Source organism: Vipera ursinii (assembly GCF_947247035.1).
Source record: "Vipera ursinii genome assembly, chromosome: 3".
NCBI classification, from domain to species: Eukaryota; Metazoa; Chordata; class Lepidosauria; order Squamata; family Viperidae; genus Vipera; species Vipera ursinii.
This window is the reverse complement of record NC_139516.1, coordinates 198,205,202-198,218,960: the sequence shown is the minus strand read 5'-3', so window position 1 is coordinate 198,218,960 and position 13,759 is coordinate 198,205,202. Positions and strand designations below refer to the sequence as shown.

At 43.0% G+C, this 13,759-nt stretch overlaps 1 protein-coding gene across 1 annotated transcript; it reads right to left on the bottom strand.

Moving 5' to 3' along the window:
• Window positions 1-601: 601 nt before the first annotated feature.
• Window positions 602-12,978, bottom strand: CCN3 (cellular communication network factor 3; the record flags this gene model as incomplete). Its single annotated transcript, XM_083360725.1, has 5 exons — window positions 602-874; window positions 4,405-4,604; window positions 10,235-10,483; window positions 12,559-12,772; window positions 12,853-12,978. 5 exons carry the CDS (start codon window positions 12,976-12,978, stop codon window positions 602-604), a joined length of 1,062 nt encoding a protein of 353 aa, XP_083216851.1.
• Window positions 12,979-13,759: the final 781 nt, after the last annotated feature.

Genomic DNA, 13,759 nt, shown 5'->3' with positions numbered 1-13,759 from the left:
CGAGACTTAGCATCTGCTGAAGCCAAGATGAGACAAAAGAAGAAAACACAAACTTCAGGAAAAGATTGGCAAAAGAAGGGACAAAAATAGAGAAGAATATTTTAATTTGTGGGAGAAAAATGAGCAGAGGATTTTTGCACTCAGTAGAAATTGCTTTTGTGGCTGACACAAATAACGCTTTTCTTGCTGGTAGAGAGAATTTCAACTCTTGACGTGCCCATTCCTCGCTGTTATAAATATCAAGACAGTAAATCACACTAGAATACAAGCATCTTGCTCATCAAGTTCAAACAATTGCTCCAGGAGAACAATGCAGAAATGTGACTTAGGCAAGCTAGCACAGGTAGCCAAGAAAGAAGCTGCTGCTAAGAGATAAAAGTTCTATACACCCCAAGTGACAATATTTTAACGGCGCAACAATGTTTGAAGCAAGCAGGGTTTCAAAAGAAATTCCACAGGAACTGAAATGCCTTATCTAGAAATCAAGTGACGGACAGGATCGGGAATCAAAGCATCTGATCCTCTCTCCCTCCCCCCAAAAGAGAAGATACGTGTTACGAAAGCATCAGAAGACCAGTCTGGTGATTTTTGAGTGGCTCATTCAACTGAGCTTTCGAACAAAAGCGTTGCTATTCTGCGGACAGTTCTTGTGACACACACAACTAGTAATGGACATCAGAGGATGTTGGATAATGTTGCCTTGAGGACAACGGAATTCCACCTGGATTGTTTTTGTCGTGTGTGGAGTGCAGCATCGTCCATCGTTGCAGATGCCACAGTAACGGGGTTTGTACATATGGATGCTGGTGCAGTTCTGGTATTCCAGATGGACAGCTGTGGGAGGCTTTGTAGTTCGGAGACATTTTTTTCCCTTCTACGAGAAACCGCAGAACATGAATTAGATGGACAACCAAATTCAAGTTAATGCAACATAGCCGTGATAACATTAGGATGGAACGGGCATCATTACGTACCGACATCTCGTTTAGTCCAAGAGGTTCCATCTTTGATTATAGGAGGAGAGATATTACCTCCCGTTGATAAAGCACGCAACCTGGGCGTCCTCCTGGATTCACGACTCAGTTTTGAAGATCATATTGGAGTCGTGGCTAGGGGGGCATTTGCCCAGATTCGTCTGGTAGTTGCGCCCCTTTCTGGACCGAGATGCCCTACATACAGTCACCCACGCACTCATTACCTCTCGTATAGACTACTGCAATGCTCTCTACATGGGGCTGCCCTTGAAGACCACCCGGAAGGTTCAACTGGTGCAGAGTGCAGCTGCACGGGTAGTGATGGGAGCACCCCGATACTCCCATATTACACCCCTCCTACGTGAGCTGCATTGGCTACCGGTTGCCCTCCGGGTGAGATTTAAGGTGCTGGTACTTACCTTTAAAGCCCTACATGGCTTAGGCCCGGGATACTTGTAGGACCATCTGCTGCCGGGAACGAATTCCCATCGCCCAGTACGCTCACACAGAGAGGGCCTCCTCAGGGTACCGTCGGCTAGACAATGTCGGCTTGCGACCCCCAGGGGGAGGGCCTTCTCTGTGGGAGCGCCAGCCCTGTGGAACCAGCTCCCCCCTGAGCTTCGGATGGCCCAAGATCTCCGGTCCTTTCGCCGCGGCCTCAAAACACTCCTTTTCCACCTGGCTGACCTAGACTGACGGATTTTAATTATGTTTACAATTTTAACTCTATTCTTTAATTTATTTTAATTTATTTCAATTTTTAATTTTAATTTACTGTACAGAGACCTTTAATTTTTGTTGTTGTTAGCCGCCCTGAGTCCCTCGGGAGATAGGGCGGGATATAAGTCCCATTAATAAAATAAAATAAATAAATCATTTCAAAGGCTGGAGGCCACTTGTAATGCTTTTTGGGTTGTGATGAAAATCGGAGTGTGTGGTCAAGGATGTAAAGTAAGAGATCTGTGCAGAAAAGTTTTGCATAGAAAACCTTCCCCTTGGGCAAGTCTGGCAATTTCAGTTATATTGAAACTGCAGAAAAAGGTGAGGAATTAGTGGAAAGCTTCCCTTTTCTTATGTACATCTTTCTTTTTTTTTACAAGTAGGTGCCTACAGGCTGTAAATCAACAGTTTGTGAGTTAAGATGAACCTCATTTCTTATGCTTGACTTCAAGGTATCACCATAGCAAGTTTATCTCAAATTGCTTCTAGGTGATATCAACCTAGCATGGTCTAGGATCCTTGATCACAAGGCTAGGCACTTGGTGTAGGGAGTTAGCCAGGCATATTTGATAGAGAAGACTTTGGAGCTTGCACAAAAACCTTTCTGAATTGCAATTCCACTTGGGCTTTGCAAAATCATCCTTCAAGTGAATCTCCAAGCAGAGGCTTCACCTAGCCCTAGAAATTTTCATACGCTCTCTAACCTCAAAAAGAATAGGTCTCAGATCCAAGAAGCCCAGAGAAACACTGGATTTGAATTTCAAAACTGGCAGGATTGGATGACGGTGACAGGATAAAAAAAAACTACTTAATTTTGCCTGTTACATATAAACATGCAAAGCAGAGATGCTCATCATGGCAACCATGATTATTGCAAGGAAAACAGGCAGCTTTCTTTGAGCCTGTGAACATTTAACTTTGGGGCACTACGTTCCTCTCTCTGGGGGAAAAAAAACCACACAACTCCAACTGTTCTGCCATAAAAGGGAATAAATGTTCATTAGTGCCCCAAACGTATCTTCCTTTCTTAGAGAAAACATTCCCTGAATAGTCTTATAGTACGTACATTAGGAAGTCTGAAACATATAGTTTGACACGGCTGAAAATCTTGAAAATATCCTTGGAGGCAGATTCCAACTATTAACCACACTAGCACATTCTTTGTTAAAGAAACGTGGAAACTTTGGGTATGGGTGGATTCAACTCTCTAAACTGAAAGTTAAAAGATGGCCATATTATTTTATGGTTTGCACTTCCAGTAGTACATCTATTGCTGCTTCAGTGTCAAGAGCAAATTCAATGAAAAAAAGGACGAGGGGTGACATGTTAGCAGTACTCCAGTATTTCAGGGACTGCCACAAAGAAGAGGGGGTCGACCTATTCTCCAAAGTACCTGAAGGCAGGACAAGAAGCAATGGAGGGAAACTAGTCAAACTAATCAATCAACTTAGAACTAAGGAGAAATTTCCTGAGAGTGAGAACAATTAGTCAGTGGGACGGCTTGTCTCCAGGAGTTGTTGGTGCTCCATCACTGGAGATTTTTCAGAAGAGATTGGACAACCATTTATTTGAAATGGTATAGGGTTTCCTGGTTGAGCAGGGGGTTGGACTAGAAGACCTCCAAGATCCCTTCCAACTCGGTTATTCTATTATTCCATCTAAGACACTGCCTAGATGGCCTTCTTTGGCCATCTAGTAGCACTCTATGCTACTATTTGGACCCAGCTGTTACTGATGGTAGAACCTACATAAAGCCATATTAGATGGCTGCCAAAGAGTTCAGTCACAAGCATAAATTCTCATAAGGCTATTTTGTACTGGGCACCCACTAAGGGAATCTTGCTCAGCTTGTATTTTCTGGTTTTACTGGGACTGCAATTCTCATAATTCCTCTCATAATTCCAAAAATCCCAGGAACTGCATCCCACCATCCGGTATTTCACTGCGGTCTTTTAAAACCCTTCTGAGACTCTGGATTGAGGTGGTGGAATGCAGTTCCTGGGATTTTTTGATTATTATGGTAACTAGGAATTATGAGAATTGCAGTCTTTGCTAGTCTGAAAACTTTGCCAGTCTGCTGATGAGTTCATGCAGCATCAGATTCCATATTGCACTCATAATATATATGAGAGTTCTGGCTAAAGGAATGCTCTTCATTGTCCACACTGAATCAGTTTTTGTAGAGAATTAATAAATGGCTTGAGAGATCATAGGCCATCTTTTGAGGCACTGGCTAGTTCTGCAACAGCCCCATTGCTTTGGTTACACTTGTGTTTAGTGTGTGATGGGAGACTACCAAAACCTACACTGTCACAATGACAACTCCATTTCAGAAGCCGTTTCTGGAAATAAATGCATACTAAATGACCTGCTGGATCAGGCTGAGCTGCATCTAGTCCATGAGTCTCCAAACATGGCAACTTTAAACTTGTGGACTTCAACTCCCAGAATTCTTCAGCCAGCCATGTTATGTGAGAAATTATGGAAGTTGAAGTCGACAAGTCTTACAGTTACCAAGTTTGGAGACCCCTGATCTAGTCCACCATGGTATTTCCCACAGTGGCCCAACTCAAGACACCCAGGACTCTCACAAGCAGGTTGGAAGAAATAACTGAAATAAGGAACTTGACAAGCAACTCAACCTTTATCTCCCAAGCCAAGATTCTACGTGCTCTTCTCTTTCAAATTAGTACAGAACTGCAAGCCATACCTTATCAGGTAGTGGACTCTTTTCACAGGGGCGCACTTCACACAACCTCATCTCTTTCACCATCTCACACATGGGGTTCTTGTTGGTGACTCTGGTGGAGGCTCCCATGCCACAGCTGGTGGAACATGAACTCCATTCCGTTGTCTGCTCAATGCAGTTAGAACTTGAGTCAGAACCTTCAGACACTTCCTGTCTGAATCCTGGAGGCAAGATTACCACAATGAACTGCTCAGTTGCCCACACAATAAAAGATTAAGATATTAGCCCCAAACTGGAAAGGATAAACTTGGCTATCAGTGCATGGCTCAAATCAGGTCCTGCAGGCTACTAAAGACTTTTTTAAAAAACGACCTTGTAATCCCTTTGATTGGGGTGGAGTTGGGACGACTGAATGGAGCTGAGTGTTTACAGGCTGGATACCCTTCCTGACGCCTATGTGGAGTTCACAGCAGATATTTTTCTCTTTGCGCCCTAATAGGGAAACATCTGTTGCTGCCTAGGATTGAACTCTCAAACTTCTGAATGGAGGCTACTAAAGAATGTAAACTGTTGCAAAAAAACCCAGAACAACTCCAAACAAATTCAGCCACACCAGGAAACATGTTATACTGGTCTTACTGCACATTAAATGCATTATAATTTCAATCTATTTATGGGTCTTATTTAATTTGCTGTTGCTCGTAAAGTTCTAGGTTATGTAAAATGTCATCTGCTTCCACATGGCCCAGCCCATAACTACTATATACAGGTACTCCTTGACTTATGACAACATTTGGGAACAGAACTTCCATCACTGAGCAATGTGTGGTCATTAAGTGTGTCATGCCCAAGGCTATGACCTTTTTGCCATTGTTAAGCAAATCCAGTCTTCCCCTCAACTGATTTGTCAGAAGCTCCCATGGAAGTCTGCAAACGGTGATCCATGTGGCTCCAGGATGCTGCAACTGTCACAACTACATGCTGGTTGCCAGAGCCCAAATTTTGAGTGGGTAGATGCTGCAACAGTTGTAATTGTGAAGGCCAGTCATAAGTCATTTTTTTCAGTGCGGTTGCAACTTCAAACAGCTGCTGAACAAATGGTCATAAGTTGAGAACTACCAGCAATTCACCGTCAAAAGACATGATTAGACAGATGAAGGTTATGAAATAAGAATTTACTGCAGAGAAAAACCTAACTAGGGAAATATAAACATTACATTTAGTTCCCAGCTGCTATGTTATTCCTCTTCTGAAGATTCATTGACGTAAGGGCTGACAACTAATTTTTCTTTCTCAAGGTATTCATTGTCTTCTGTTTTTTGTACACCCCATTGATTTAATACGGTATCTGTTTGGTATGCTGCCTTGGGTAGCTGATGATCAAGAGGAAGTCTATAAATATTTTCATACGAGTAAACTAATTTTCAAAAATGATTTTCAAAAATAGAGATATGTATTGTTGTAATATAGCAAAGATCACCTTGACAGGGAGGCCCCCAAATCCACACCCAAGACAGATTTGTAGTCAATCTAATACAGACACTGAGGTCTGAAGGGCTACATTTCTCTAACAGGCTAAACTTAATTCTATATATGGGTAGTCCTTGAAGCACAACCACGATGGAGCCCAAAATTTCTATTGCTCAGCCAGACAGTTGCGAAGAGAATTTTGCCCCACTTTATGACCTTTTTTTGCCACAGTTGTTAAGTGAATCATGCAATTATTAAGTTCGTAACACTGTTTCCAGAGAATGAGGTGGCTGGAGTCACTGAAGCAGTAGGCGTGAGCTTAAATGGACTCCAGAAGATGGTAGAAGACAGGAAGGCCTGGAGGAATGTTGTCCATGGGGTTGTGATGGGTCGGACACAACTTCGCAGCTAACAACAACAGCACTGTTTTTAAGTGAACCTGGTTTCCCCACTGACTCAGCTTGTCAGAAGGAGATCCCATGACCCCTGGGACACTGCAACCGACATAACTATGAGTCAATGGCTATGCATCTGAATTTTGACCACATGACCGTGGGGGATGCTGCAACAATTGTTAAGTGTGAAAAACGGGCATAAGTCACATTTCTCAGTGCCATTGTAACTTCAAATGGTCAGTAAATGAACTGTTGTAATTCGAGGACTACCTGTATAACATTTGCTACTTACAAAATATTGCAGCAATTTATAATTAATACCAGCAATTAAAGAAAAATATCGAAAATAATAAAAGCCAACATGAAAACATCATGTAAAATACACAGGACAAAATAAGCAGGAATCTAACAAAATAAAAGCAGCAATTAAAATTCATAGCAGTATTGTTATTCAGTGTTTTCGTCTGAAGGAAGGCCTTGTGTGGTAGAATGCAACAGCTAGACTGTTCCTGGTCATTGTTTTCTTAGCTAGGAAAATAAATATTTTTAGATTTTAGGGCTATGACTGGACGTCCAAAGATTTGAGCACTGTTTTGAGTCTCTTCAAAATCAATCACTAAATTGCAATTTTTCATGACACAGAAAGAGAAATTTGGGGGGAAGTGACTACACTGAACATAACTCTAAAATATATTCAATATAAATATATTTCAATCCAATGATTGATCCCATTATTTATTCAACTATGGCCCAAGGCTTGTCCCTCCAGGATCCACAGATTCACTATGTTGGTTTTCAAGTTTCTCCTCACAACCTGAAGAATTAAAAACTTGGAAGTACCTTCAAGGCACCACTTTTCATGGTTCATATCTTCTGTTTGTTCAATGTAATTGTTAAGAGATACCCAGTAACCTTAAGATCAGACTTTCTCAGTGGGGTTCTCTGGAATTCTAAGGTTCTACAAGAGGTTGCTCGGGAGGAGATTATGATTGGGGGAAAAAACAGAAATCTTTGTAAACTTTGCATGCCAAAATGGTGGGAATTTTGATGCAGGATGACTCAGTTGCCAGGCTGCTGTTTTGTTGTTGCTGTAAACATTGTAAAACATGGATTATGCAGGCTTGAAGAGAATCGTATGGTGGAGCTTTTATGCAATTGTTTTGCAATTTTTATGCAGTTCACTGGTGGTCACAGTAATACTGAAAACACCCCACAGGATATTCACAGCATAAAATTAGTGAAATCTCCCTCCCTATGAATCCCTATGAATTGCATACATGAGGGCATGACATAATATCTCCCTTCCTTGAGAGCTTAATTGAAGGTGAACTGCATATAATATTCTGACACAATGCCTCCCATGCTTATAAATTGCCTTTGTAGTTGAGCATCTTGATGCTATTCAATGTTTTATACCAATAAAGGAGAATACAGGCAATCTGTGAATTTATACAAGCCAACTGACAAAAAAGGGCCCTGCAGGTTGTGTGAAGGCAGTTATTAGCCATGAACTGTGCTGTGTGAAATACAGGTAGTCCTCAACTTACAACAGTTCATTTTTTTAAAATCCCATTTATATCCCGCCCTTCTCCGAAGACTCAGGGCAGCTTACAATTTAAAGCACAAATCAATGTGCTTAGCAATAGCCTTCATTCTATGTATATGCCTGCTTATTAGGGCTTTCGCCCCCCCCCCAAGCGGCATTATTACAAAGTCAGCTTATTGCCCCCAACAATCTGGGTCCTCATTTTACCTACCTCGGAAGTAGTGACCAATGTTACAATGGCACTGAAAACAGTGGCTTATGACCATTTTTCACACTTAACCACCCTTGCAGCATCCCCATGGTCACATGATTTATATTCGGACGCTTGACAACTGACTCACATTTATGACGGTTGCAGTGTGCTGGGGTCATGTGATCACCTTCAGCAACTCTTCTGACAAGCAAAGTTAATGAAGAAACCAGGTTCACTTAACAACTACGTTACTAACTTAAGAACCGCAGCGATTCACTTAACAAATGTGGCGAGAAAAGTCATAAAAATGGGGCAAAACTCACTTAACAGGTTTTTCACTTAGCAACATAGATTTTGGACTCAATTGTGGTTGTACGTTGAGGACTACCTGTATTTGTAGCTCGGAGTTGAAATGAGGGGGTCCATGATGCTCTCTGACTTGGGTAGCCATAAAGCAATTTCATTAAATGCCTGTTTTTTTAAGTGTCTTTGAGTCAGTCCTCACTTCTTGTGATTGGCTGAACGAATCCCTGTAGTTTTTTTAGGGAGATTTCAAAAGTGGTTTGCCATTACCTTTTTTTCTAGGGCTGAGAGGGAGGGACTGGCCCCAAATCATCCAGATGATTTCATACTTAAGGTGACATGGTCTCCCAGTTTTTAGCCTCGTGCTCTAACCACTACACCAAACTAGCTCTAATTCCAACTCCTTATTACAGGACATTGGAGGGGGGGGAGAAAGCTTTTAAGTTAAGGCTTCCCACAATACTAGAGATTTTTAACAGTATTACACTGTATTTAACATGAGTCTTATGCTATAAGATTTAAACTTGAAGCTTAAGAGTGGCAGAATCTGGTGGCATGGAACCAAAAATGAATAGTGGTCTTGGATGACTAATTCTGCATGGCTTTTTAAGCATTATATTTAACCTTAGGGCCATCTTAAGAATGGAACGTTTGATTTAAGGTTGTTTTGCCATACCGAGAAGGAAGCCAACATAAGCAAGATTTTTTCAGACTCCCGTACCATCATTGTGCCTTTCACAATGCAGTCCAGAGAGGCACAGCCGTTTTAAGGCTGAAGGCCTTACTTGGTCCTTGAGTAATGTGCCAAGAAGCATACACTAAAAATAATTTAGGGCCAGGACAAAGAAATGTGTGTTAGCAGAAGGAAAAAAAAACACTTAATGTGATTGGGTACTAAATGCAAGTAATAGGAAACAATGTCCTTTTCAATTAACGTCAAAATACAGATAGTCCTTGACTTACAACCACAACTGAGCCCAAAATTTCTATTGCTAAGCGGGTTTTGCCCTATTTTACGACCTTTCTTTTCCGCAGTTCCTAAGTGAATCACTGCAGTTGTTATATTAGTAACATGGTTTTTAAGTGAATCTGGCTTCCCCATTGATTTTGCCTGTCGGAAGGTCGTAAAAGGGGATCACATGACCCCCCAGGACACTTTAAGTGTCAACAACAACTTTATTGATTAGCCCTTGGGCCATATCAAAGTACAAAGTTCCAGCAACAAACCGTCACCAAAACTAGATAAAAGCAATCCGAAATGGAATTTGATAAAATACAATTTAAAATGGAATTAAAATACAATTTAAGTTAAAATAGTAATAAAATGCAAATTTAAGATATAGATAAAATATGGAAACATTATATTTCGGAGTCGCCCTTACAATCTACCCCAATCAGTCCCATATATGCAGATCTTAACTGGATCATTTTGTTCAAATACTGTGCTACGTTGGATGTTATTTTCAAGTTCTGCTTTAAGTGTCATAAATATGAGTCAGTTGCCGAATGTCTGAATTTTGATCATGTGATCCTGGGGATGCTGCACGGGTCATGTGAAAAACGGTCGTAAGTCACTTTTTCCCAGTGCTGCCGTAACTTCAAATAGTCACTAAGTGAACTGTTGTAAGTAGAGGACTACCTGTAATTAGAAACAAATTTTGAAGGGCTCCTAAGGGCTTCCACACCCATTCTACCCTTTTAGATCAACTTCCTCCAAGGAATTAAGCATTCCTACTTTTAATTTTTTTGGTGAAAAAAGGAGGTAGGCAATACTACATGAAACGAAATCAAATGCACCGAGACAGAAGCGTATGCTCTTATCTGCCATAAATTCCCAAGAATTGGCCCCCTCCGTGACTGTCATTGATAAATGGGAATTGATCTTGAAGAGTCACAAGAGCACAGTAGATGCGTGCGAAGAAGCAAAGACTGCCTTTTACGCACCTGCCATTGCAAAGTCTGCAGCAGCATCTTTTTTAGGCTCACATGACCATTGTTCACAGCATTCCTTAGGAACTTCAACTTTTCTTGGGAAGGGGCATTCGGGACCAGGAAGCAACAAATCAACATTGCAGAGGGGCACACAGCTGATCTGTCCATCTCTGCAGGTACAGTGGTATTTACAGTTGGGCTGGAAGGTCTCACCGCTTCGATAAATAATCCCATCAAAAACACAGTTGTCCCCTTCAAGGTCTGAAGTAGAAGAGGGGAAAAAAAATTAAGCTTTGTGTGAATCTAGATTGTTGGAATACTCAGGTCATATCTACACCAAGAGCAGGGATGAAAACCAGTATGAGGAGGATCTTTCTGCTCTCCTGCAATAACAAATTCTAAAATAGCATGTGAATACCATTATCACCTGTTCATTTTTAGAAAAAAAATATGGCAGGTGTTTTAGACTAATGCTGTACAGACATGTCAAACTCGCGACGTCACGTGACATCATGCGACGAATCGGAGCTTTTTCTCTATTGGCAGCAGTGGGGTAGGCGTGGTTTCCTGATGACGCGTCCCGCCCGTGGGCCGGCAGTTTGACACCCCTGCTCTAGAATTAAGCTAGATTCTTAGTGACATCACTATATTCATAAAGATAAGTTTCCATCATGCCAACTACATTTAATTTAAATCCAGTGTAAATATAAATGATGTAAAATCAAAAGTAGCTTTTGGGCTAAGTCAGCTAATAGGTTATATAGAAACATCTTTAAGGAATATGCTGATTAAATCTAGCAAAAAAGATCAAGCTGAGTTCAGTGACTTCATGCACATCCATAAAACTTTCTTGATACCATGGGGTCATTGCCTTCTTGATTGTTATTTGGATTTTTCAATCTGCCCCAGAATTCACTGACAGTCTCCCATCCAAAGGGTAACCAAACTTTACCCTACTTAGCAACTCTGCCCTGTCAAACAGCTTTATGTGGTTATTTTTTTAAAAAATCAGAAGTACCTAAACTTTATTAGGCAAGACAGCACAAGCAACCATCCACCAAAACATAGAACAACCCAAGATAAAATGGCTAAATTCTACTGAATTAACTCATAGCCAAACCAAAATGTGGTTTAATTCAAATTCATGGTATACCATTAACATAAATGCATATAGTTTTACTATTCTGTTACATTAAAAATTACAATGGGGAGGGGCAGAAACTGAGAATTTCAGTTCAGTCCAGGAGTTAAGAACCATATATCCTAGTTACAAGTCTTTCAAGCAGCAGTAGCTGCTGTGGCAATGTTTCTCACCTTGGCAAATTGGCAGATGCCTGGACTTCAGTTCCCAAAATTCTTAATGCTGACTGGGGCATTCTGGGAGTTGGAGTCCAAACACCTTAAAGCTGCCAAGATTGAGAAACACTGAGGAAGAACAGGCCACATTTTGTCTTTAAGGAATGGGGAATCATTTGGTGGCATAAGCATAAGGAGAGCGGAAGCTCCAGAGTGCTTCCTTGGGTAATCTTGTGGATCTTAGACTCCTTTTCACCCAAACTGGGCCCCTTCTGTTTCTTCCTTCTTATTTTATTTCCCAAGTCATTTGGAGGATGTCTAGGGAGATTCTCAGTCATCCAGGTCATGGTTGTCCCCAAGATGCTTTTTCAAGAGGCAACTGGTTTTTGTTTCTCTGTGCTTCTCATCCAACTCTGACTGGATGATGGGGAATGGGAGGATTTATATTCCTTGCTGGTCATTTGCATTCTTTTAGAGAGTTGTTGAGGCCACTTGGAGGTTTGTCTGTGTCCTCAGGGTCACCTGAGCGGTGCAACTGGATGTGGAGCCTTCTTGGCACCACTGAGCAAAGGCAGCTCCACACCCATTTGCACTACTCAGGTGACCCTGAGGACACAGATAAACGCCCAAATGGTCTCAACGACCCTCTTTAAAGAATGCAAATGACCAGCTGTCTGCAAGAAGTCCTCCGGGAAAGGGCGGTATATAAATGTAAATAAATAAATAAATAAATAAATAAATAAATAAATAAATAAATAAATAAATAAATAAATAAATAAAAAATCAATCCTTCCATTCCCTCACCATCCACTCAGAGTTTAAAGAAGCTTCTTGGGTGAGAAGCAAAACTAGTTCAAAGAAAAACAAGAAAGTCCAGTTGCCTCTGGGACAAAGTCGTTGGGAGAAGCCCATCTACGAAGGTGACCCAGTTCCTCTCCATCCTCACAGCGCCTCTGGGGGGGGCGGGGGGGGTAGAAGCGGCAGGAAAAATCCCGCCGGAGAGGCCGAAAGCGCCTGCGGGGAAAGCGCCATGGATTTACCCCTACAGACGCCGAGGCCGGCCTCCCTTCCCGCCTGGCGGTCGCAAAACAGGCCGGCGCTCTCATCGCAGGGCGTCGCTTCGGAGCAGTTCTCCCCGCGCTGCCGGGCGCAGGTCAGACAGCAGGAGCAGCCGTCCAACACCGGCGGCACGCCGGGCGTGCAGGCGGGCGGCTCGGCGGGGCACTGGCAAGGCAGGCGGCACCGGCCGCGGACCTGCAAAGAGCAAAAGCGAGAGGCGGCGTCAGCCGAGCCCATTTTCCCCGCTCGCGCCGCTCCGACGCGCAAAGGCAAACCTCGGCCAGGCTCCACGGGAGGAGGAGGAAGAGGAGGAGGAGGAAAGGCGCCTGGGACCCGGAGAGGCAGCCCAGCCGCATCTTGGGCAGACGCTCCCGCCCAGCGTCGCCCCGCGTTTTCCCCATCGGGCTGGATGCGCCTCGCCAAGCGCGCACGGGCGCCGCCCCGGGAGCCCGTTTATACCCGGCGCCTCCACGGTCCGCCTCCGCCGATTGGAGGCGCAGCGGACGTGGCGGAGCCAATCGCAGCCCGCGGTGTCGTATTCGGCGCCGGCCTTTGACAGGTGGCGGCGGGGAAAGTGGTGCGGGGAAGTCGCCGAGGGGCTTTTTCGGGCGGCAACTGGACTTGCTTGTTTTTTCCTTTGAAGACGTTTCGCTTCTCGTCCGAGCAGCTTCTTATGAAGCTCGCTTCTCACTCTTGGAAGCTCCTTGGGTGAGAAGCGAAACGTCTTCAAAGAAAAACGAGAAAGTCCAGTTGCCTCTTGAAAAAAGCACCTTGGGGTGCTTCACCGCCCAGAGTCCTTCGGGAGAAGGGCGGTATACAAATAAAATTAATAATTAATAATAATAACCATGACCTGGATGACTGAGAATCTCCCTAGACATCCTCCAAATGACTTGGGAAATAAAATAAGAAGGAAGAAAGCAAAGAAGAGAGAAGCAACCTAGAACTAAGGAGAAACTTCCTGACAGTTAGAACAATTAACCAGTGGAACAACCTGCCTCCAGAGGTGGTGAATGCTCCAACACTGGAAGTTTCTAAGAAGAGACTGGACAGCCATTTGTCTGAAATGGTATAGGGTTTCCTGCCTGAGCAGGGGGTTGGACTAGATGACCTCCAAGGTCCCTTCCAACTTCTTCTTCTTCTTCTTCTTCTTCTTCTTCTTCTTCTTCTTCTTCTTCTTCT